This window comes from Mchenga conophoros, linkage group LG4 (assembly GCF_057382185.1).
Source record: "Mchenga conophoros isolate Kocher_MC1m ecotype Shallow Benthic linkage group LG4, M_conophoros_male_GT1.1, whole genome shotgun sequence".
NCBI classification, from domain to species: domain Eukaryota; kingdom Metazoa; phylum Chordata; class Actinopteri; order Cichliformes; family Cichlidae; genus Mchenga; species Mchenga conophoros.
Genome location: NC_140529.1, coordinates 33,768,323 through 33,793,290, shown reverse-complemented (window position 1 = coordinate 33,793,290; position 24,968 = coordinate 33,768,323). Strand labels below are relative to the sequence as shown.

Sequence of the window (24,968 nt, the reverse complement as noted above, 5' to 3'; positions counted from 1 at the left end):
GATCAGGCTTCATCTCCTGAGACCAGCTGCACTGGATCATCACCAGCTTGTATTTTTATCCTTTTTCACTCATTGCAGTCTAGAAAACCAAATTGTGTGATCACAGGTGAAGTAAGGGATATTTTTCCAGTGCAGGGCGTAGAGTGCTTATTTTGGTGATAGCTAGTGATACACTTTTCAAATAATCTCTAATGTCGTGAATGTTGAAAAAAGCTTATATTATACTTTAATAAAGATATAGTTATGAGGCAGCACGGTGGCACGGTGGTTAGCACTGTTGCCGCACAGCAAGAAGGTCCTGAGTTCAATTCCATCATCAGGCCGGGATCTTTCTGTGTGGAGTTTGCATGTTCTCCCCGTGTTTGCGTGGGTTCCCTCTGGGTACTCCGGCTTCCTCCCACAGTCCAAAGACATGCAGCTTGTGGGGATAGGTTAATTGGATAATCCAAATTGCCACTAGGTGTGAATGTGCAAGTGAATGTGAGTGCGAATGGTTGTCTGTCCCTGTGTGTTGGCCCTGCGACAGACTGGCGACCTGTCCAGGGTGTACCCTGCCTCTCGCCCTATGACAGCTGGGATAGGCTCCAGTGCCCGCGACCCTGAAAAGGATAAGCGGAAGCGAATGGATGGATGGATGGATGGATGGATGGATAGTTATGATTTAATCACATTAGCTCAACAGTTTCACAAAAATATGCCACATACTTGAAATAACCTGCTCAGCATTACATAAATTACATTTTCAACAAATGCTAGAGCGAAGACACAGTTACATGGAAAATGTCTGCAAACATTGACTCAAAAATTTGTACTTGCAAAAACATGGACATAATGATAAATATGCAGAGGTGAAACTAAACTTTCAATAATCTCACCAGTGTGGTCTGTTAACCAGCAGATTAGTCTATGCTGGTAAGCTAGCTAGTGGACTTTAGCAACCCAAATCAGAGGCTAAAGTTAGCAATTGTTAGCATCAGCCAGGAGTGGACGTTGGATAGACGTGCAGATCATGTCTACATTGGGTCCGCCGGTCCACGACCAATTCTAAACATCTATATGATGTCCAAACTATTTGGACGTCATGCAGAGCAGACATCACGTGTTAAGTTATTGATTTATTCAGTAAATGTGGGTTTTGTTTTGGGTTGGTTTTTCTCGTTATTTTACATGTTCCTGTTTTCTTTAACTGGTTTATTAATTTCAGTGAATTAACTTATTTGTTTGTGACCAGATTAAAACTGCCATTTATTAAACTGTGTTGAAATAATAAAAATCCATGTTAAAATGAAAACTAATAAGTATTTTGAAAAAAAAATTGAAAAAAGGAGAAGTGTTTAATAAGCTTAAATGAGCATTTGCATTTTATACTGTTCATTTTTACAAGTTTCCTGTTTTATTGTAAAGAGTTTTGTAAGAGGAAGTGAATGCGGTTGTGACTGGTAGCAGGACTGAGAGAAGTTGCAACAAAAAGTACGAAAAGTTTGTGTGTATGTATGAACTGGACTGTCCGTTCGGCAGTCTTTATTGATGTGCATATTTTGCAAACTGTGTCTATAATGTCTATAATAAGTTGACGTTTGACATTGAAAACACATCCACAATTGCCACATGTTAGCCCGTGAATGACATATAAAACATGTCACTCTGATGTCACTTTGCGCAGTGATACTGGAGTTAGTAACTTTGCCTGAAACCCTTTTAAAGTCCAAAGTAGAGGTAACTAAAACATAAGTGCTGTTAGAGTCTTAAAATTCCTGTCTATATATCGGTAGAACCATGAGGTTTTCACTGACTTTAGCTCATTTGCTAGCTAGCAGTTACAGCTGTGTAAAACCCAGAGAGAAGCAGAAAGCTACATTTTGGATTTGTGAATACTGACCTGTCTACTGGATTACAAAATATCATATCATAGCAAAAAATAATTTTGGTATTCAGTAAAAAATAAGTCATATTAAACCTAAATAATGATTATTTTTCAAATGATTTTGCATAATATTCCTGACTTTTGTGCTTAGAGGAGACACCAGTTAACAAATAAATTAACATTTCTTTCTAAGTAGTCAAAGGAGCTTGCAAAGAAAAGCGTCTGGACTTCTTTAAGTTGCTTGAAGACGTTTCACCTCTCATCCGAGAAGCTTCTTCAGTTCTAAGGTCAAATGGTGGAGAGTCCCAGATTTAAACCCAGTGGGAGTATCCCCTCAAAGAGGGACAAAAGGACCCCCTGATGATCCTCTAATCACCTGAGCCAAGGTGTGAAGATGGGTGTGGGTCCCAATCAGCCAGAGTTTCGGGTGAGTTCATTGTGAAACCTGGCCCCACCTTATCATGTGATTTCCTGATATCAGATGGCCCAGGATGTGAGTGGGCGTTAAGGCGTCTGGGGAGGGAACTCAAAACTGGATTATAGATGGCAGAGAGTTGGTGTCGTAAACCACCGCCTCTGTTCAAAGATGGTCGCTCACAGTGGACATAGATGGCTTCTTTCACTCCTCTTTCAAACCATCTGTCCTCTCTGTCCAAAATGTGAACATTGGCATCCTCGAAAGAGTGACCTTTGTCCTTAAGATGCAGATGGACTGCTGAGTCTTGTCCTGTGGAGGTGGCTCTTCTATGTTGTGCCATGCGCTTGTGAAGTGGCTGTTTGGTCTCTCCAATGTAGAGGTCTGGGCATTCCTCGCTACACTGTACAGCATACACCACATTGTTAAGTTTGTGTTTTGGAGTTTTGTCTTTCGGGTGAACCAGTTTTTGTCTGAGTGTGTTGCTGGGTCTAAAATGCACCGGGATGTCGTGCTTGGAGAAAACTCTCCTGAGTTTTTCTGATAAACCGGCTACATAGGGGATGACAATGTTGTTGCATCTGTCTTTCTTATCCTCCCTCGCTGGTGTCTGATCTTCTTTTCTGTGCCTCTTTGCTGACTTTATAAACACCCAGTTAGGATAACCGCATGTTTTAAGAGCTTCCTTTACATGTGTGTGTTCCTTCTTTTTTCCTTCAGGCTTAGAGGGAACATGTTCTGCCCGGTGGTGTAGGGTCCTAATTACTCCAAGTTTGTGTTCCAGAGGGTGATGGGAGTCAAAGAGGAGGTACTGGTCCGTGTGTGGGCTTCCGGTAAACTTCGATGTTGAGGTTGCCATTCTCTTCAATGTCCAAAACATCAAAGTTTACCGGAAGCCCACACACGGACCAGTACCTCCTCTTTGACTTCTTTTGGAAAACATTCTTATAATAAAATAAACTATGAGCTTTAATTTACCACAGAAATATGAAGGCGGTTTCTCGAGCTCCAGAGTAAAATCCAAATGAACCCTGTCAGTGTGATGGCTGCCCTCGCTGGTACTTTTCCCTCCTTGCTCACACAAAGCGTTGCAGAAGTTAATTAATAACTAATATGGAAAATTCCTTCACATTTATACATTGTACTGTATTTTTACTGTTTTTTTTTACACTGTTACCATGACAAGCCTGAGAAGGGAAATTACTTTGTATGTGTGTCTGCATGTGTATACGTGTGTGCGCGGGGGGAGGGGGGGTGGGTAGATAACGAGAAGCTTCATGGCCCCTAACTATGTGTTTGACTTATCAAACAACAGCCCTGCAGTACAAAGGGCTAGACTGTCAGCAGAAACACACCCGCAGATATCTGAGTGTGGCTGTGTGTGTGTGTTGAGGCTACTTGATAACTTAGGAGCAGTGGATGGAGCTCTAGGGAGATGAAGCATTGCAAGGAGGAAAGGACTGAAGATGTGTTAGGAAATCTAGAAGCAGTAACACAACAAAACGGAAAAAAAAAATCCATCAAACTACAGTTTTTGAAGGACAGTTTCTGAATGAGTCTCATCACTTCAGCCCCTGGGCTGGGCCTCTGTCTTGCTTCAGCAGGAAAGCTCCTCCCTCTGAGATCTGGATGCCTGTGGTTGAAGGTTATGAAGGAAGAAAAATAATGGACGGGAGGACAGCAGGCTGGCAAGAGACAGTGATGGAGAGGTGGAAAGCTAACCTTTAATAACTCTTGTTTTATGTCTCCCTCCTTTTTCCTTCTCACGGTTTTCACCTGATATCGAGCCGGTAGTTGAACACCCCTTTTCTCTCCTCTGAAGACTTTGGCATAAACACTTCTCAGTTACATGAAAAGAGGAGAAACTGTAGCATTTCACACCTCCTTCGCTGCCTCACAGTTCACTCGAACACACACACGCACACAGACAGATGCTGGCGCACTCCCCGTCAAAAGCACGTGCGCATGCACGACCGCACATCCACACCTGATCGTCTTCTAAGGGAGTGAATAATTACTTTGCCAAAGGGCACAGCTGTGATCCCTGGCTGGTATTTAAAGCATTGTCACTGAATTTAAATCATCCCTCCTCTCTAACACTTCCTTCAGTTAAGTAGAAGTGTCCTCTTCTCAGGCTAATACAGAGATCATGGCCCTAATGTCTTCCTCGTGGCCTTCAGCTAATACCGCCACATTGCATGACACAGATGCACAGCTTGCATTTCCGTGTTGACATCGACGTGTGATGCTATCTGCTGTCGCCCACCGCAACCCAAACTTCTGTGTTATTGTGTTACACAATGCAATCAAGTGTAAAAACCTGAGCTTTGATTATTGCATTTCCAGCTTAAAGCCTTATTTTCTTTGCATAATAATGATTTATAGATAAAACATATTTTTCAAGGGAAAATAAGGAGTGCTGACTCGATGGAGGTGTGTGTGAAATTTTGCCCTTCTAATTAGTTTATTCAGTTATTCTTTCCTCCTCCCACCATGTTGTAGCCTTAGGCCATCTGTGCTTTTTTCGCAACAAGCTTTCACATTCTCAACTACCCCCCTGCTGTTTCCTCAACCCCTTCACTACACTATAATTTTCCAGCCTCTTCTTTGGCCTCTGTTGAGCGTGTTTGCCCTGCATTGTATGTCCAGTCCTGTGTAGATTTACACTGAATTGCAGATGGGGAGCTGTAGTTCTCCCTCATGAAAGGAGCTTGGGGTGTTGAGTGGCTGATCTTGTATTTGTCCTTGTCTGATGTACCCTGTCTCCCATGATGCTCAGACTTGGTCTACCCGCTTGTCCACTCTACCTGGGGTTACATGATTGGCATAGCAGTGCACAGAGACTATTAGGATGCTGGGGCATGAAACTGCTTTATGTGAATGCGTGTGTGTGTGTGTGTTCCTTAGCATAAAAGGAGTGCGTGTGTACATTTGCATTTTACATTTCTGCCCGTAGTAAAAGCATGACCATGACCACCCCAGCATGCAGTCCAGAATATCAAAGAACATCAAGTGCATTTAAATTCAGCAAGTGCAGCGAGGTAATACATGATGATAAATTGCATCTGGATGGAGTTGGTATCCAGGTAACAAAAGCTCTAATCAGTTTCTATAAGATCTGCAGTTGTGGTCTCCAACATGATGTAAGACAAGATTACAGGCACTCAAATGGTGGGCGAGAGTGTTCATACAGAATTTAAGACATGGTCTTTTTTAAAATGAAACATATTTACAACCCTTGCATGTTTTTTTCATCAGATTAGTTTTTTCTTGGGGTGAAAAAACCATCAAGTCCATTTGATATTAAAAGAGATCCTGGGGGAAATAAAGACATTAAAATTATTTTAAAAAATATTAAAATTCAACCAATGCGATATTCTGAGAAAATTAGTCTCATTCTACCATTTACAGACTGATGTGAGTGTTGCCAAGAAGAAACCAGGAACACATTAGTAACAGACGACTGATAAAATCAGAACCATCAGTAGTACTCTGGTTTTGTGTATCAGCATGCGTGTGTACTAATCTAATCCCTGTTGATAATTTCAAAGTGTGAAGAAATGAGCGCGTCCTGCCTGAGCTTCGGCTCTGTCAACACTGTTAGTAAGGGATGATGTCGTAAGTTGCAATATCCACTAGCAGAGTGGATATTATTACACTTATACTACACTTTGTGATGTAACCGGTCATGAAGTAAAATGACTCATAATTGTTACTCCACAGGATAAAATTGCAGACCTGATAGTCTTGTTATTCAAAACAAAGTGTGCCGTTCCCCGTTGTCTTCATTCCTGGTCTCTTGTTTCATATTTTGTCTGGGTTTTTTCTTTCCCCCCAGACACACGTTTTCATAACTCAAGGTTATTTTCTGGATGTCTATTTATCATTTTAAGCTTTGCACGCCTTCTCCCACCTCCCTGTGCCGCGACTAGTTATTTTCTCAATTGACTATCGTCCAGTTTCTCATTACTCATGCTCAAATGCCCTTTCCTCTTTGAGAAGCAATACTCTTGATGTTTTTTTCTCTTTAGACAACTAAAATATCTGTACTTGTTCTAAAATTTTGATATGTATTATCAGTGACTGTTGCCTGAATTTTCCATCCCGTATATGTCCGTGCACATCCTGCCGCATATGTGTCCATGTGCTTGTTTGGCCCGGTATTCTGCTCAAAGTTTTAAAATTAACCTCAATTGCTGCTTTCTTCTAAAATAAGGTTGCTATTCTTTTCTATCCACATTGACTTATTTGCTTCCCTTTCATTCTTTCTGGCAAGGTTATCCTGAGGCACACAGCTCTTTCATGGGAACATAGAGGTGAGGAGGGAATGGGGTGGAGGGCCTGGCTTTGCCGCTAGCCATGCCTTAATCGATTGTGTTTAAAGGGATGTTGTGAGCCGAATATTTGAGCCTGTCTCCTCATTAACAGTTCTCTGGGATTTAATTAAGAAGTAGAATGAATGTAACGTCAGTTGTATTTTAAAATGAAAGAGCAGTGCGAAGACGCACAACAAAGAAATTGAGAGCGAAAGAGACGAGAAGGGGGAAAACGAAAGAGGAGGCTAATTAGGGGATGAAGTTATGTTCATGCATCACTCCAGTTGAAATATTTCCTTGGTCTCTCTCAACCCCATTTTCCTCCTTACTCTCTTTTCCTCTTCCTCTTTCTCTCTCTGCATATAAATCTGCAAGAGCCCTTGGCAAAATTCTTTGTCACATCTTTTCTTTGCCTTTGGCACACAGTATGGGTATGCAAATACAAGAAAATAGAGACTTCAGCATTGTTGACACACTCTTCCTACACACAGAGTACAACCAGATATTAATGCCGGAGCCTGTTTCTCTACAACTGAATTGGCTCAAGTACTTCTGTGTACTTTATTGATTTTTAAAATGTTGAAAACCACATTAAATTCCATCATTTCATCCATACAGTATATCATCCACATGACAAAACCATGAGCAACAAAAAGGTAAAACAGACAACCTTCACTTCATGACCCACATTTAAATACAACTTTATTCAGATCTGAGGACTCTTATTCTTTATATATATATATATGTATATATATATATATTTATTTAGTTATTTATCCATTTATTTATATGTATATTTATTTTTTTGACAGTCTGAATTTGTTACTAATGTTTGTCGTGTGGATCAGTGTTGTCTTGCAGTCTCTAAGGCCAAAAAATCCACATCTGTTGGCACCAGGTGGGTCAACAATAAGGCTGCTGCCACCAACAACACCGTCCCATAGCGACATGACTTTCTCTTCAGCTTTGCCAAGCAGCCTTTCTTTATCTCGCCCCGGAGAGGCGGAGAGGGTGGAGTCTCTGTGAGGGTATTGCTGTAGATGTCAGAGGATCGGTAAGGAGCAGAGTGAGGAGCTTCTTCTTAGTGGGTAGCCCAACATGTGTCCTTGATATTTTCTATAATGGTACAGTGTTGAGGGCTCATGTTGACCAGTTTGATTCCTTCATATATGAGTATCCAACTTCTCTCCAGATGCCCTGCGGGACACGAGGAGAGGAATATCAAGGTTACTGGGCCGTATCTGTGATGGGCACTACAATGGCGTGCTCTCGAAGAGATTTCACGTCCTCACATTCCAGGGGTTTATGTAAGAACTCTGCTTTGAACAGCAGAGAAGAAAATACTTAAACCAGCACATCTTAAGACTGTGTGTGCGCACGCATTTGTTTGATGGGATATAACTATAGAGAGAAACAGATAGAGGGGAGACAGGAGTTCTCGCTGCCGATGTTCACTTGGCTCGACACTAAGCTCGCAGAGATTAGCCAGCTCAGCTCAGCACAGTGTGCTGGAGGGCAGGCAGGGCAGTAGTGAGGAACTACCCGCAGCAGGGTTCAACTTCAGGATAAGGGAGGGTACAGAGGCTGAAGCCAGTCAGCCAGGTCACACGTGGGGAGTAGACAACAGCATGAAGACGGCGGGGCACATGGCTGAGTAACATGCGGGTGTCTGGAGAGGAGAGGGGCAGAGAGAGCTGGTGGGTGAGGAAATGGATGAACAGAGCAGAAGGCAGTGGTTCTTTCATGCTGCTGGATGTACTTTAAACTGGTGAAACTTCCTCCAGTCAAGGAAAAGGACTTTAAGACAACAAGTATACTTTCAGACAAGTATCAGGTCTATAGTTTGAGTTGTTGTCAAACCTGTTTTGAATGTTCCACTGGGATTCTGTGAATGCTTTCCAAAAAAAAGAAGAAGAAGATGCTCAGACTGTAACTGTGATGTGGCTGAATCAAAATCTGCCTCTGCTTGCTTTCACATAGTTGGAACTCTGATTGATTGAGCCTCTTTAGGGAAATCCCTTCAGTGATTGTTGATTGTGAAACGTATGGAATAAGAGGCACAGCAGACAGATAAGTGTGCTGTCAACAAGCAGGGCATCCAAGCATTTATGAAATATGTGCTTAGATAAAACAATAACATGCAGAAGGAGACAGAGGTTTGACTCAGACAGATGAACACCATTTATAATGGCTGCGGGTGGTGTAGCTATCTGTCACCTGCAGACATGCTTGTGCACAGCTGACATTTGCTCCGGGCCACAGGTTGTGTGTTGCATATAGAGAAGAATCACCCCACTCTAAACTAAAAATCCAGCTCTGACGTGCAGATGTACAGCTCGTTGTTACTATCTTTAGCTGACGAATTTTTTTTTTTAACCTCCTACTCTTGCTCTCCAAGCTCATAAAGCGCAGCCAGAGCGATGCATTTATGTCTGGCCTTATGCTACCCCCCACAGGAGGACGGCTTCATGGTGACTTTACTGCTGCTTGGGTCCACTTGCGAGATTGCTGTGCAGTTGCAGTCACACGTGTGTGTGTGCACAGATCTGGCTACATCACTGATGTCACAGTACATTAGCATCAAACTGGTTATCTTATATCACTGTTTAATGACTCTTCACACCTGTCTTGTGACTGTTCATCGTTAATGAACCAAGAAGGCATTGTGTCCTCATAAACAGGACAGTGGTAACCTCTCAGCACACAACATGTCACCCTATTTAATTCATAGCTCCATTGTGGCTGCTCTCCACTGATATTGTTTGTGAGAGTAACATGAGATGGGCCAGCCAGTGGCCATTTATCTTAATGAGAGCAGTTAATTCTGGGCTGAGCTTTGGCTGCTGCCGCCATACAAAAACACAGCAATCCCTTTGAACGTCCTCTTATCCTCCTACCCGCTGACTTGATTTTCAGGAATACATTTTGCCCTCTCATTGAAACCATAATTAGTTCTAAAGGAGATTAAATTACATGTAATTATTATGATAATATTTTCATTTATTCAAGATAACGGGCTGACTTTAGTGAACACAGTATTTGTCGTGAGAGAGCAATCTCCCTCACACAGTCAAAGTTATCAAGGCGTGAAATCAGGAATCCTGACGGCAACAAAATGTAATCTTTTTCATACAGAGGGGACAATAGAAGGCGCTGCATACTCTACGTCTCCTTCTCCACTTTAATTAAAAGAGCACACCGAATCTCCCCGTCTTTCACTCCCCTACCTTCTCTCTTAAGAGTGAAGGGCCAATTTTATCACTATGCAGAATCTAGTTATTTTCCTCACACTGAACTTGTCTTAAGCCCCAGTCCTGAATCTTTAATGAGCAATTTCTTTTTTTTTTTCTTTTTTTTTGTAAATTTTATTATTTTTCCTCTCTCCACCTCCTATTTCTCTTTTATTGAACTGGGGTAATGTAACTGAAGGATATATTATGATTAGATTTTGCAGGTAAAGACTACACATCAGTGATACGGTAGGGTGGCTGCATCAGAGAATGCAGATGGGACTTTAAACATTGTTCTGGGGGTGGACGTTCCCTCACATTAAATATATGCCCTTTAAAAAGACTGAGAGTGTAACCTGAATGGTCCTATGGTTGGTTACACTTTACATTCATCTTCTCTTTATGAGAAAAAAATGATTTATGTTCCCTGTGGTATGTTTCAGTCAGTGTGGAACTTAACCATATTTATAAAGTTGGATTTTGCTTCAGCTCTCCAGTGGATCATATCAAAGATACAATACTGCGTTGTGACTTTGAAAAAGAAGAATTTTGTAAAGGGTGTTTAAAAGGACATTAAGACAACATTAACAAATGACTTAATGGAAGAGAGAAATAGCTGGCGAGAAGTTGGCATATAGAAACTGGTCTGAGGTAAGAATGTGCAAGTTGGCGGTATTTGATTTTTCCCTACCAGTCCAGTTAATGAATACTGCAGTTAAGCATTCCGAATGCCTCATTATCTGCATACTGTACTTTATGTTTTGCATATATGTTTATACATCTTACAACAGTCAGGCTACAGAGAGGTTTTTTTTAAAGTGTCTCGCTGCCGCTATGACATTCACAGCCTTGGTTTCCTCCTCACGAGTTGCAGTCACTCCCACTCATCCCCCTTTTCCTCTCTCCTCCTGCCTCTCCTCCCCGCCTACAGGTCCTCTAGCCCGAAGGCAGGTAGGGCATCTCGTTATGGTAGTTGTAGTCCGGGCAGACCTTCTGCACCAGGCGGTAGTCCGTACTGTAGAAGGAAATATAGATACAGATGACCTTGAAAGGCTTGGAGCAAATCCAGGACACGTGGCTCTGGATCTGCTCCTGGAAACAGGTCTTGGATGGGTCATAGTTGCACAACGAGGTGCGTTTTTGGCGATCCACCTTCTCATAGTCTACGCGGCAGTTGAAGATCTTGGAGTCCTTGGGGTAGACCACACTCTGGCGCTCCAGGTCAAACTCTACTGCCTTGACAGGTGGTACCAGGCTGACTGAGATGTTGCCCTGGCCTGTGGAGTTGTGTCGAAAGTAGACGCTGAATGTGCCGTTACCGTGATCCACAATCTTGCCGGTGATTAGCAGGTTAAGCCTTACTGTCTTGATATTGGAATAGAAGTCTCCCCAGCCAAACATCTTCTTGAACTTGCCGGTTTTAACAATTGGTCGGCGTTTGACCCTGGGGTTCGAGGCGTCGGGTTTGAGCAGATCACTGCCCAACATCTCCCAGAACTCCTGTTTTGAAAACTCCTGCTTTGAGAAAGGGACTGGAGAGTGGTAGGGCAGCTCCAGAGAGGTGGCGTTAGCAGCTCTGCTTTTACTGTGTAGCATCCAGCGGCTCAGGGGTGAGAGCGAAGCCTGCCCGCCCAGGAGGCCCACTGTCTGGGAGGAGTCATCTGAGGAGCTCTTGGAGTTTGAGGAGTCATCTTCTTGACTCAGTGCCACCTGGAGAGTATTGTGGAGGAGGGGATCAGAGAAGGTAAACAGAGAAAAAAAAAAGGTAGAAGCAATTATTAGCAAGGTAGAAAAAAATGTAGACAGAAACCAAATTAACAGTTTGATCAATACTTAATTTACTGTTCATACCTCGAGAGATTTTAACTGACATTCTATCAATGTTTTATTTATATATATTTATATAACTTTACACGTAGTGCTATTATTAAAATCTTTTGTTTACCTTCGCTGAGAAAGAAATACTCCCTTATGTCACGTTCTCACAGAGGCAGTGTAATTCCCTAAGTTCACTAGGCTCCATCAGCTACTTGGGAGGCCAGAGGGATCAAAGAACAGATTCAAACACAAAATCCACATCATAAATGAATTCACGTGGCATTTGTGACTCCTGTGTTCTTGTACAGTTTAATCAATATATGTGAAAGTGGATATTTTTCTGCAAAGGATTTGAAACAATGAAGAGCTGCAATCAGGAAATGTGTCCTGAAGTTGTTTCTTACAACAATCAGTGGAGTTTTTGCACAAGTATTTGCCTTCATACTAACTGTTATAAAGTATTTTTTCCAAGTTGAGAATTAATTCATTCATTTTCGCCAGAACTGAATTGCAAGATAATCCACCTGGAAAGATTTTTTTCTGCCTTGTATTAAAATCCTAAAGGAAAAATGTCAGTGGAAAGTAGAGACTAAGCTATGTTTCTTTTTTTAAAGTGAGCTTTTTGCTTTTTAAGCACTCTGGTATGAGTGCATGGGGAAGCTGTTATGGCCTCGAAACATTTGGTTGGAGGATCAAAGTGTTTGAGGGTGGGGAGGTGGGCAAACGGGAGGGCCTGAGAATAAAGTGTAATGTCCAATTAAGACTTCCAGTGTTTTAATTAAAGAAAAAATCTGTATCGGCAGACACACAAAGCTGTCAGATGTTAACATCAACTGAAGGGAGGGGAAGAGGAAGGAGGGAGATAACATAGTGCTGCTGTGCTCAGCAGTAGCTTTGTGATGAGTGTGTGAATGTGCTTGCAAAGTAATGGGTAATTATTCAATGGTAATGATCTATTAACAGGTAGCTTCTGTCTAATGTGCCATGGAGGTATCCAGAATTGTTGTGTCCTTTGGATCTGACAGTAAGGAACACACACTCACATCGTCTGTGAATTTTGAGTTGTGGTAAATGCAAACAATAAGTGATGCAAATGCGAGCGCTGGGGTAAGTTTGTGTATGTGTGTGCATGCGTGTGTGTGAGTGCGTTCTACCCAGAGAGATTTTACAATGATGCATAATGCATGGATCTCTGTCTGTGCTCTGATCCATCTACTGTCTTGACTGCCAGGGCTTCCTTATACAGGCTTAGTCAGGATTATTAAGTCTGACTCATTTTTATTCCATTTTATGCAGGTTTTTCAAGCTCACTCAGATTTGTTCACTTGCTCTGCAGTTAGTCAGTGATATTGATTCTTCTGTCTCTCTAAAAACATGTATTTCCTTTCATAACAACGTGTATCGCATTTCAACTGTCTTGAAAGGATTCCCACTGATGTGGTTGTGGTCTGGTGTGTGGACTCAGATGAGAGGACACCATTTTTCCCTTAATCTGGTTTTATTCCCATGGGGCTGTTACAGGCCAGATGCCCTCTGTTCTAGTTACCTGTCTGCTGCTACGCTACACTGCCGCTTAGATCCTTCAGTCTCCCCACGGGGGCCGATAACAGTCCTGACAAAGACTCCTTCCTCTTGAAACAGATAGCTTCTTTGAGAATCCCAAACTCATTAATAATGAACCAAAATTCAAAAGCGCTTAGACTTATTGATTTAAATCTTTTCAAACATATCTATGTTTTTTTTCTTTTTCTCTCATTTTTTCTTTTTAGACCAGAAAGTTGAGGCTAGACAGGATGACTTTGATGACATACCATTACCCATGGCTCCTATTGAAGGACTAGTTTGTGTTTGATTTCTCTTCTTCAGTGAGCCCATGGCTGCTGGGCACAGAGGGTAGCAATCTGCCTGCCTCCCCAGATAGCACTCAAGAGCCCCTGCGGTGTCCTACAGTTTCTATGAAACTGTCCATTTGTTTTAAGATCCTCATCACTTTGCCAGCAATTCTCAGATGGTGCCAGTGCTCGTATCTGAGCAGAAACATATTGCAACATGCTTTGTTGTAGCTTACACATTAAGCAAAGTATCCCTCCTCCTTCCCTCTTTGCACAGTCTTCATTAGGGAGTCAGAGAGGCTGGGCTGCAGGAGTAGAGATGAAGTAAACGCTGTGCTATTGTTAAACAGAAGATTTAAATGTCTGGCACTGCTGGAAGTGTCAGATCCAGTGTACAGCATCATTGTCAAAGGCAAATGGAAGAATAAGCTTAATTTGGCCCTGAAGAAAACCTGAGTTAGAGCGACAATGATTACTAGAGTAACAGAACACACTCTGAGCACCAGTCCAAACACAATGCCTTTAACTGGAGTTGTGTTTTTGGCGGTAAATGGATACTACTGTTTGTGGTTTCACTGTTGAATGATGTATCTTAAAGGTAAATGAAGTCACACATTATATGGTAGCACATGACATTGCAGTGCTACAATTCTTATCCCCTTTGCATTTAACTATGAAAGTACAGGAAGCTTGTGATTTAAGATATTGTAGAATAACTGAAATTAGTTTCGTTTTCCTTCAATTTAGGGGAATGTTTTTATATTTGGGAAACAAAAACATTGTTTTGTTAACAATCCAGCACTAAATGCCATCTGCTTTGGGTATTTAAATAAGCCACTTGCTTTCAGATTTATAATCTAATCTAACAGATGATGATGTACTGTGAGAACCTTGCCTTTTTTAATGATCAGTTTCATAAAATTTTAAGAAGTGTTTTAAAGAGTTAGAAAATGTGCACTTGTTCCAGGGCTGTAGCCACTATACCAAAGTCTTATTGTTCACTAGGTCATCCTAAAATATACAACATAAACCAGCCATATATTGTAACATAGTGTAATGTTGCTTTGAAAAATCAGAAGTTTCTCTCAGAGTAAGTTTGTTTTGTTTCATGAAGCTTGGCAAGATGTATCCCAGCTTCAATACTGTATGCAAAGTGTGGGCGATGGGCAGTCGGGTCTTAGTGAGGGGGTGGAGGTTCGGGGTGATTTTGTCATTTGTCATGTGCACTAAGTGAGTCAGTGAAACGGCTGGAGAGGATGGGAGGTGGCTGCGGGCTCTGTCGCTGTGGTAATTGTGAGTCATTCAGCCTCAGTGAGCACAGGCCCCAAGCCTCTCTAGCAGCAGGACGTATGGTAGGGGAGCGATCCTCAGAAGCCTGGCTGCTCCACAGGCAATAATCAGCCTGTTACTGTGACAGGTACACCATTTTAACCCCTTTCCCCTGGTGACAGAAACACTCTGTTGCCATAATATAGCGCAGAGATCATGGGGTGACTTAAGTAAAATCTCCACCATAACTCACAGAAGTAAGGGACTGGTGATAGACCACTGTTTCTAAGAAGTAGTCTACACAGTAGTCTGACGTAACTTGTGACTGTTGGAGATATCCTGCAAAATATACTTCACAGATGAAGAGATACGTGGATTTCACATCTCTATTGCGAACAGATTAGGTAATCAACTTCAGATTTTTTTCCTTCTCAATGAGGATTTGGCATTTTCTTCTGTTTTGTAGCTTTGCTGATATTTTTTTCAAAACAAATAATCAAATAATTAAATCAACTACTGTTGTAAAAAGGAGTTGTAGCAACAAAACTACATTAACTACGCCCGTCTTATTGTCTTTCAGCAGACTGTCTTGGTTTTCGAGACCGTTCTCATTCCCATGTAACATACCGACGATTTGTCACGTCCCGAGACATCCCATGGGAACGTGAAAGGTAATCTTCCATGTCGACATGATACGCACCGTATTGCGAATGGAATCCAATAGAATGACACTCCCGGCGGTAACACAAGTTCCAGCCGTGTATTCCAGGCCTAACCTTAATCCTAATCATAATCTTATCCCTAATCATATTAGATAGTGTTTTCCAAAGCGATTAATGATGAGAAACTAAAATGAATGTACATGTGTAGCTTCATTCCTCATGTTTCCGACTGCGTAACATACCGACAATTTGTCATATGGCGTCGTATGTTACGTTTTGAGATGAGAATTTGTTGCGTTTTCAGTGCGTTTTTCTCTCACTGATCTTCAGGCTTTGTTTTCGGTCACAGCATGTACTTGTTCCCATTAAAACCACTTCAAATCCCATTGACTGTACACTTGCTGCTGAGCATCAGATCTCATGAACACAGTGGCGCATTCTGCAGCTCAAGAATTAGATGTTTTATAATGGAGGGACCAAAATGTAATAAAAATGCAATCAGTGGGAAACAAACAGTCAAAATGAACGATAATATTGCAATGGATTGCCTTATTAGCTAAAATGGCATTGCCATGGTAGTGTTTATCATAGGGTTTATGTGAAGCTTTTGTTGGGACACCTGAGCTGAATGTAGTGTGTCAGTTTTTTGACATACAGCTTACATATGTATCTTTGCGTGTTATATGAATGCATGAGCTGGAAAAGAGTAAACTTATTGATTGAATCCTTCAGTGGGGGCCACCCGATGGGGCTTAAGCATGTGCTTGTCCTGCAGAGCTGACAAGTTCAATAAGCACTCCACTTTCCTCTGGCTGTTGAGTTGAAATATTCATCTCTAATATGACATCAATTTTTAATTAAAGACCGAGGCAGCTCAGATTTCTTAAGTGTTAGTCAATGCTTCATCCACACTACCACCTTACCCACGCCCCACCCGCGCCTCCTTTCCCCATCTCCAGATGTAATATGCTCACTGCAGGAGATTTCTCTGTTACATGATTAAAGTCTGAAAATGGCTGTGCCCTTATAACTAATTATTCTTCTAGCTAGTGTAGATCCAAGAAGAGGTGAGCGAGAGAAAGGTAATTTCACAAGAAACAAGCCATTTGACTCTTAATGAATAATTTACTCCAGCTTCTCTGGGGTCACTGGAACTAAGATCTGAGGTACGTGAACAAACTCAATACACTGAATAGTTTTTATTCGAAACTATTTTTTTCTAACATACTCTGTCTTTCTGCATCCTCCACCCTTCTTTTTTCCAGCCCATTTTGGACATGTTCACTTGTGCGGTCCCAGAGGACTTGGGCTCATTTTGTATGCTCAGACTGAAGCTAGACTCTGAATTGGCTATCAAATTTTTACATTATAAGATATCGACAAGTTGGCAGTGCGAGGGAGGATGGAAAGTGGCAGCAGGGGATGGTTTCTCCCCAGTTATTCCCCACAGAGTGGGGACCAAAGCAAGGGCTGGGAGACTCAGCTGATTAAAGCCACTGCTACAGTAGTCATACCTGTCTGGTAAAGGCTGGGAGGACTGCAGGATTGTCTCATGGAGGCATAAAACCCTCAGTTAAATGCCCTTTTTTATTAAGGGCTGTTGTCTGATACAGTGCGACAGAGTTTCTGTTAATTTTTGAACCCATATAAATGAAAATAATTTTGTCATTCCTGCACAACCACCATTAATATGCTCCCGAGGGAGGCTGTTAAATTGCTTCAGTGGAGAGGTGCTGAGTGGCCAAATCAGACAATGGTTTAGCTGTGCAACTCCCAGCTGAGAAAGTGTGTAACTGTGTGAATGGGCTCCTTTTACACTTATAGTAGCTCTAAAAAGGTACTGAATCTTGGGATTCTCTCATTAGCGGACAGCTGTGGTTGAACTGAGAATATGTTGGGTCACTGTCATTTAATTTATACGTGGGCTAGATGTGTTCACATTAGCATGGTAAATGCGCATGCCTAGCCGACTGCTTTGAGGTTCTGTCTGGCATTACGAGTGGCATACACATAAAGCTGCTAAAGTGAGTATGTAAACCTCATTTACATATGACAAACAGGTCAGGCACTTAGATGTCTGAAGTTCCAGCCGTCTCAGCAGTCCTCTAGCTGAATTTAGACTTTTCAGTGTTTAAACTGATTAAACCAAATGTAAGCAGGAAGGGGAAACGTGATCGCAAGTGCTTGCTTGTAAGACATTTGACACTCTGCAGTCCATCTCAGCTGGACTGGACACAATCTGGAAATGTCACCAGAGGAACAGAAACACGATTCAGTTTCTAAAGGAGAGATGCTATAGGTAAAGTAGCCCTGTAGATAGAGCTTTATTCTATCTATCTATGAGGATAATTTTCTTGTTTTGTTCATTTTTTTATCATTAAGAGCCTGCTTCATGGTATATTTTACTCCTACAACCATGGTGATAACTGAGAGCATTTTTACATTTATGAAGTGATGAAAGGAAATTGCCAAAGGCACCTCTATGAAACCCTTTGACTCTAATGTGCCAAGAAGAATTGGGAACCTGGCTTTGTTCAATGTTTAAATGTCTGTTTTGGAAAAGTATGTGCATTACTTCAATATGATTTGCATATTTGAACATTTAACCATCATTTTTTTAAAAACCATTCTTACATAATATCTTGCTCAAATGACAGTTGTTAACATTAATGTAGTGTCCTGCAACTATAAAATGGTAAATGTAAACTATAAATAATTTGACCATGATAAAACTCTCTAAAAATCAATTTTGGTTTCTTTTATTGAAAAAATGGATAGATTAATTAAGTTACCTTAGCTTAAGCAGTTAATAGACATTTAGGTGTCACTTTTGAGATGGCTTGTGTGATCTGTGTAACTCCTCAAATTGGTGTTTCATGTAGCAATGTAATAAAAATTCAGAAATCAATGTGCTTTGCATAAACATTCCCATTATCCATTTATTCCTGCATTCCCGTGGCTGTGCATTTCCTATAATTGGAAACCCCATGTATAGACTCTCAGCAGGCCTTGTCTGGAGATGTGCACCACTCTGACCCCGAAAATCACTGTACCGTCACTGGTCGGCACGCTGGTAAACTGCATACTAGATGGTCAGTCATGCAGAACAGACTGTTTACAGATTTTGAGAGAAATGAGAATATTAATGGGCTTCTGCACACTGGTTTCAGTCTGGTCTGGCAGCTCAAGCAACACCATGATGAGGTCAGCATGAAAGCTTTGGTTTTCTTCAGTGTTAAACTACACTGACAGCCTAGTGTTCCCCTTTCAAATAAACCCAAATCCCCTGGTCCCATATTGCCTTTTCCACTATTGCTGAGATGCCTACAGATTTTAAAACAATGAAAGCTTTACTTTATATTGATACTTCCTATAACGGTTTGTATTTTCAGAAAACATTCAAACAACTTTGACTATTGTTAGCTCAGGCAGAAGCTCTGTGAAATTAAAATGTCGGTTATGGATTTTCCCATCCTTAGTTATTCCTTTGTGCTAAAGTCATGCGCATCTTTATCTGGCTCCCCGGGGAGTTACACCCACTCATTATACCCGAGGCAACGAGTCATTTTTCTTTAAGCTGTGCACTGTAATCCACACTTCACTATCTGAACCAGTAGACAAACCTACAGATATTCTTTCAGGGTCTGCTCTGTCTTCCCTGCAGTCTCCTAGAAAGCAATGCCACAGTAAATTGTGCTGGTTTTGAGGAGACAACGTATTCTGTCTGAGGACAGCTTGGCGCTTCAATATGAAGGGCTGTCAGTGTGTCAGGGTGTGTGCTTTCTCTCTGTCTGTCTGGGTCTCTGCTATGGGGCTGCCTGGAGCCTGTGGGAGGGGCTCACTGGGTGGTCGGGGGTGGTGGAGGAGGTGCACCTCTGGGGTCCTACATGCTGTGCATGTTCATAACTCAAGCCGTTTTACCCTGCAGGCAATAGGCTACAAATATTGTCCAGCACTGCTCATCCGCTGCTGCGTCATATGTTGTTTATATGTTCTGCGACTGCTCCTAGCTGTTTAATTTGTTCGAATGAAACAAAGAGGAAAATAGTGCCAGAGCCACACAGGTAAAGTGACGAGAAGAGAATAAGAATCAAAAAGCAAAGACATCAAATTTAAGCCATATTCAAGGATGCCTAAATTATCTGAGAAAACCAATTACTTTTCTAAATGCATTATTAATAAAAAGACACTAATCTTAGCAAAGATAAAGTACTCTGCATATTTTTTACAAACTGATCTGGAAAAAATACAAATAGTGCTAGATCCAGAAGCTCATGTAAATAAACGCTGAAGCTGATTGATGCTGTAATAACAATAAACTCGAAATGTTGTTTTCATCAGTAACAAGGGGATATTGTTTAACTTATCTTCCTATCATTACCCCAGAATTAAGAATTATGTGGAAGTGGTTAAGCCTAAAAACACTATTATCTACAAGTCCATTAGATTTTTAGTTTCCTGAATAAAAAAGACTCCTATTGATACTGAAGTTTAGATATTTGAGTAAACTTTTCTGGTTATTTAATTACTGCTTGCTTGAAGGGTATGACCTGAATTGTCATTTTCCTCTACGTTGATGGATAAAACATGATGCGCATTTTCTCCTGCTGATGATAAAGATACAATGAGATGATCATTTTCCTCTTCACGTCACCCAGTTATGACATTCATAACTATACGGCACATACACTCAGCACAGTAGACTGCTCGGCTTGCATGGATACAGAGCCGACCTTCCCTTATGATAGAAATTTGACAATTATGAATGAGTTTTTGTGTTTCCAGCATCTGCGTGGGATGTGAGGTGCAGAGTGAAAGTTTATAAGCTCTGACATGCCGATTGCAACACCGATGGCAAAGAGGACGAGAGCGGGAAGGCTGAAAAAAACTGAGCTCGGTCTGGTGCGGCTGTGCACGTTTGTGACTACATGCAATGTATGCAGCATCGGACTGAGTTTTCTTCTATTTGTTTCGCAAGATGAGGTGGTATGTATCTGGGTGGACAAGGTCAGTGACCCTGCTAGGAGGACAGGTATCTAAGAAACATGAATTTAAGAGTTTGTGACAGGCCAGAATGGAGAGAGGAGTCTGATGTGGTTAGAATTAGCGTCAGGCAGCCTCTGCTCTTTAACTACACGCACAAATCTTCAGGTTTGCACAGAGTGCGTTTGTCGCACCATGCTGTCTTCTGCTGTTTCAGACACAGCAAATGCTGCCTGGATTTAATGTCTTTTGTTGTCTCAGTTTTTGTGCTGTTATGCTTCTGTGATGTAAAATCTTGTCTTTGTCACAGAAGTGATTTTGGCTCTCCAGCTTTAAATGTAACAGCACAATTTGTTATTAATTGATGCGCCGTCTTGAGTGAGTGTTTCCTTGCTGATGGCAAAGTCAAATGGAGGGTGTGAGTAAAAGTTAAGAAAGAGAAAACAGAACAGCACTACTTCCCAATTTCCCAGTGTGAATTCTTCAAAGTGTCACATTTTCTTTTCTTTTCTTTTTTTTTTTTTAAATTACTTACACGCAGAGGGAACGGTGTGGCATGTAGACCTTGAAATATGTGTGAATGTCTCCACAGAAATTCAATTTGTAAAAAGTGACATTCGGTGCTCAGCTACAGAAGTGAAATTCAGTTATCAAGCATGATGGCCAGTGTCTTCATCTGTGCAGAAAGCAATCAGTGTGAGCATAAAGCGGTTCTGTCTCTCACGGCCACAGAAAGGCTACCTGGGGCTACCCTTTCCAGAAAAATCTGGTGAGAAAGAGCATCTGTGATTCACAAATAGTCAAGCCTACGTTCCCCCAGAGATTTTTAATACATGAAGGTTACAGCACAAAATTACTTAACAAAAAGCTCATTTTGAATATCTCCATTTACTGAACTGTAGAGACGAAATTCTCCTTGTCAGTAAAATTATAGTTAGGTTTGCATTTTCAAGTCTAAAATAACACAAATGTGCCATGTTGAATGCGAGTAATGCATTTAAAAGCACAAGGTTCTTCAAACAATTGCAGAGAAGAAATTCTGCAGCTCACCGGAGTATCAGAGTTCAATGCCCTTTTCGAGGACACTTCATGCCTTTATTGATAGTTCTTAAGATTGTTGAAAGAGAGAGCTGCACATTTCGTTGACCTCACTCCTCCCAGGTTTCACTGGCTGGTCTGAGATTTCATCCCATCAACCCTGGTTCATCCACACGGCTGCGTTTGTAATTACAAGTGGATTAACATGTGTAATTCTGTGAAAATCACACAGAATCTGTGATGACTGTCAATTAGGGGTATAAACCTCTGAGGCAGATGTTTAGCTGACTCCTTTTTTAGCACCAATATCTTGGTTCATTCCATCTCTTTTCTTTCATTCTTACATTCTTACCTGTCTATTTGCCCTTCCAAAACTAAACATTTTCACATTAGAGCTGACTCACTTTCATCCTAAGTATTCAATAGACTATCTTGAGAAAATTCACTCTAGCGATTTAGTTTAGTGAAACAAATGCAGTCAGATTGCTGAGCTTCACTGATGAAAAATAACTCCAACTGCTGCTAAAAATAAACATAATTTCTCAAGCAGTCAATTATACAACTGAGATGGCTTTTATTATTCATAACCCTTCATTCAAATTCAGGGAATAATTAACATTTGAAACACATCATTCATCACATAAACAACAACCAGAGTGGCACCTTGTGTTAATAGTCGTCTGTATTAGTAGCCATTTGCAAAAGATCCCTTGAGACTGAACCCTCTCTGAAAATTGCAGCGCTATTACAACAGAAATCATCCAAATCAAATTTTTAATGCATAGCAGGCTCATTTAATTATTAATCACTGCTCCATTACTTAATAAAAAGTTACTTAATTTATTAATTGCTCCATAATTTATCAATGTCACAGGGCTAATGAATTACCCAAGATTCCCTGCTGAGGGAGGCCGTGTACGTTTTTCATAGATACATGGTCTGGCGAGAGGGAGAAAAAAATGCTCTAATTAATGTCATTATCATTTAGCCACAGACCTTCTGGGTTACAATAGGCTGCGGCCCTGCAGCTCACAAAACGCTTCCAGAACCAAAACAACAAGTGAGTGTTAAGCCTATTATCCCCACTCTTGTATCTAGTTATACAACAGCTGAAAAGGCACTCGTCCCCCATATTTTAAGACAGCGTGTGGTCTCATATTTCACAGAGAACAGAAGAATCCATTGAAAGAGCTCCGTCTCAGCCAAGAATATCACTGAGTCTGTTAAGTCACTTAAAACCAATGTCTGTTAGACCTCAGATCCTCAAAAGAGCTATCACTTTATTCTGAGTATCTGAATAATACCTTAATATGAAAACCACAAGGTCATCCTTGAAGGAATGCCGTCACAGACGGGTTGAACAGCCACTCAACCTCACTTCAGTATTTCAGTCACTCATGTTTTTATGGTTTTTTTTTGGATCTGGCTCATTCCCTGGGCCCTGAGATGACTGAGCTCCCCTTAGCCTAGGGGTTTCCGAACAGAAGGATGTTTTCAAGTTTTCTCATGCGATTTAAGAGCTGACTTCTCATTAAAGGCTGCTTTTTAATAAATCTAGAAGCGCACATGAAAGAGGAGTGGGTGATCCAAATTAAATTGTAAGGTTATGCAATGCTGGAAGTATTATTTAAGCTACAGAAACTTCAGTGTTTACATATCCATTGGCAGGAGTGTTGTGTATGAATCAATTTAGCATTAATTTGCTGAATTAGATCTCATAAATTTCTCCTCACCTACTGTATAAATTCAGTCTTTAATCACATCGTTCAATAAGGTAAGAGCTCTCACAGCAAAGACTACAAAAACAAACCAGCGCTTTTATCTTTCTGTGGATCTTTCACATGAAAAAGTATTCAAGCTTTTTGTCTTGCTGATTCTGCTGTACCATTTCACACACAAGAACCCTGGGGCATGGCCCTGTAGTGTAAAGGTGCTACAGCTTATATCAAATCAAAGCCATAATTTAAAGAGTGCTGAAATGTGGCTTATATCTTGTGTATAATGCATTTTTTTAACGCCTGGTTTTCACGGAAGGTTAAATAAACTTTTCCTCAGTTGATTCACAGTTTTGCGTTTGATATTTTGGAGTTCAATTGATAGAGTAAATCATAAATTTGTAACACTGTAACTTTTTAATGGCCATGTAGTGTTTGTTGACAGTGTTACAGAGCTGAGGACTGAAGCGGCTCCAAAGACGCACAGAGTAAAACAGATATGTGACAAACACCGATGGCACGGTGCGCTCCGCACGCTGCCAGCACGAGTGTCCCCCGAGAATAGTGACACTGCGCCCGGCGTACCCGAGACGAGCGGGGTCAGAGTGAATGTTATTGTCTTAACAATTACTAGTGATACAAAAAACAAAAACAAACCAGACATCAGCAGAATTTGGTTTGCGGTCAACACAGTGCTGTCGTGCAGCAGTCGAGGATTATCTCTGCATCTTTGTAAGAAGCACAAATGACCTGCACGTCTCGTAATTTATCATTTCCATCAAATTAATCTAAGCTGTCAGTTGCTATCCACGCACGTCTGCGCAAACATTTCCCCTTTAATTAGCGTATATCACGGAGTTTGGAAGTTTGTAGCCTACTCTACGGTATATTCTGACGCAGAAGGTATTTTGAGGTAATTCGGAGAAAGACGCATAAAGACCCCGGCGTGACTTTTTTCTTTTATCTTTTTTCACACTCCCACTCTTTTCTTACCAAACAAGCGGTTCCGTTGAGGAGGAGCAGGATGAAGCCTCGGTTGGGACGCATCATTCCGGCGCGTAAAACCCACAGTCCCCTGCCCCGGCAGGAAAAAAAGAAAAAGAAAAAAAAAGAATATAAATTGTTAATGGTAAGAAGAACAAACTCCCGAAGACGGGCTTTTCCTCCTTCAGGAAGATGCTCTTCCTACTGCACCCGGTCCCATTCGGCTGGCGCACGGTCCCATGCCCATGCCTGACTAAAGTGCTGTTTCCACAGACCTAAAAAACGTAGGAAACCACTTGGAGTGATACTCTACTGTCTTTTCTTTTTTTCTCACCAATCCAGTGTTTGAGTCAGATTACATATGGTGTGAGAAATCCATGAACATGCGGAAGGCTGTTATCATCCATGCAAAAATGAAGCGATTCCGGCTCAGAGTTAAACGGGTACACAGGGTGGTGGGTAGATCATATCTGGTCACTGGTGCCAGTGGAGATCCTGGAGGGATGGAGCTGCAGCCTCCTGCAGAAACTGAGCGATGCTGAGACTGGCAAGAGCAAACAGACGTTTTAACAGTTCTCTCTCTCTCTCTCTCTCTCTCTCTCTCTCTCTCTCTCTCTCTCTCTCTCTCTCTCTCTCTCTCTCACACACACACACTCTGCCTCTACCTCACTCCCTTCCCCTACCCATGTGTTTGTGCCTGTCCCCCTCTTTCTCCAGTCTCCAATCTCTGTTTCCCTCTCTTACCCCCTCCCTTATCTCACTTTCTTCCCACCTCTCTAGCATCTCCCTCTTTCAGTTACCTTCTCTTTACTCAGTTGATCCAACATATAATTAAATAAGTT

The 24,968-nt window shown here is 41.4% G+C and overlaps 1 protein-coding gene across 1 annotated transcript; it reads right to left on the bottom strand.

The window, feature by feature from the left end:
• Positions 1 to 7,113: 7,113 nt before the first annotated feature.
• Positions 7,114 to 24,649, bottom strand: LOC146576576 (neurexophilin-1). The gene is made up of 2 exons (XM_085271956.1): positions 24,136 to 24,649; positions 7,114 to 11,535 (listed from the first exon to the last, which is right to left on the bottom strand). Exons 1-2 carry the CDS (start codon positions 24,190 to 24,192, stop codon positions 10,762 to 10,764), a joined length of 831 nt encoding a protein of 276 aa, XP_085128082.1. The 5' UTR covers positions 24,193 to 24,649; the 3' UTR covers positions 7,114 to 10,761.
• Between the last annotated feature and the right edge of the window lie 319 nt (positions 24,650 to 24,968).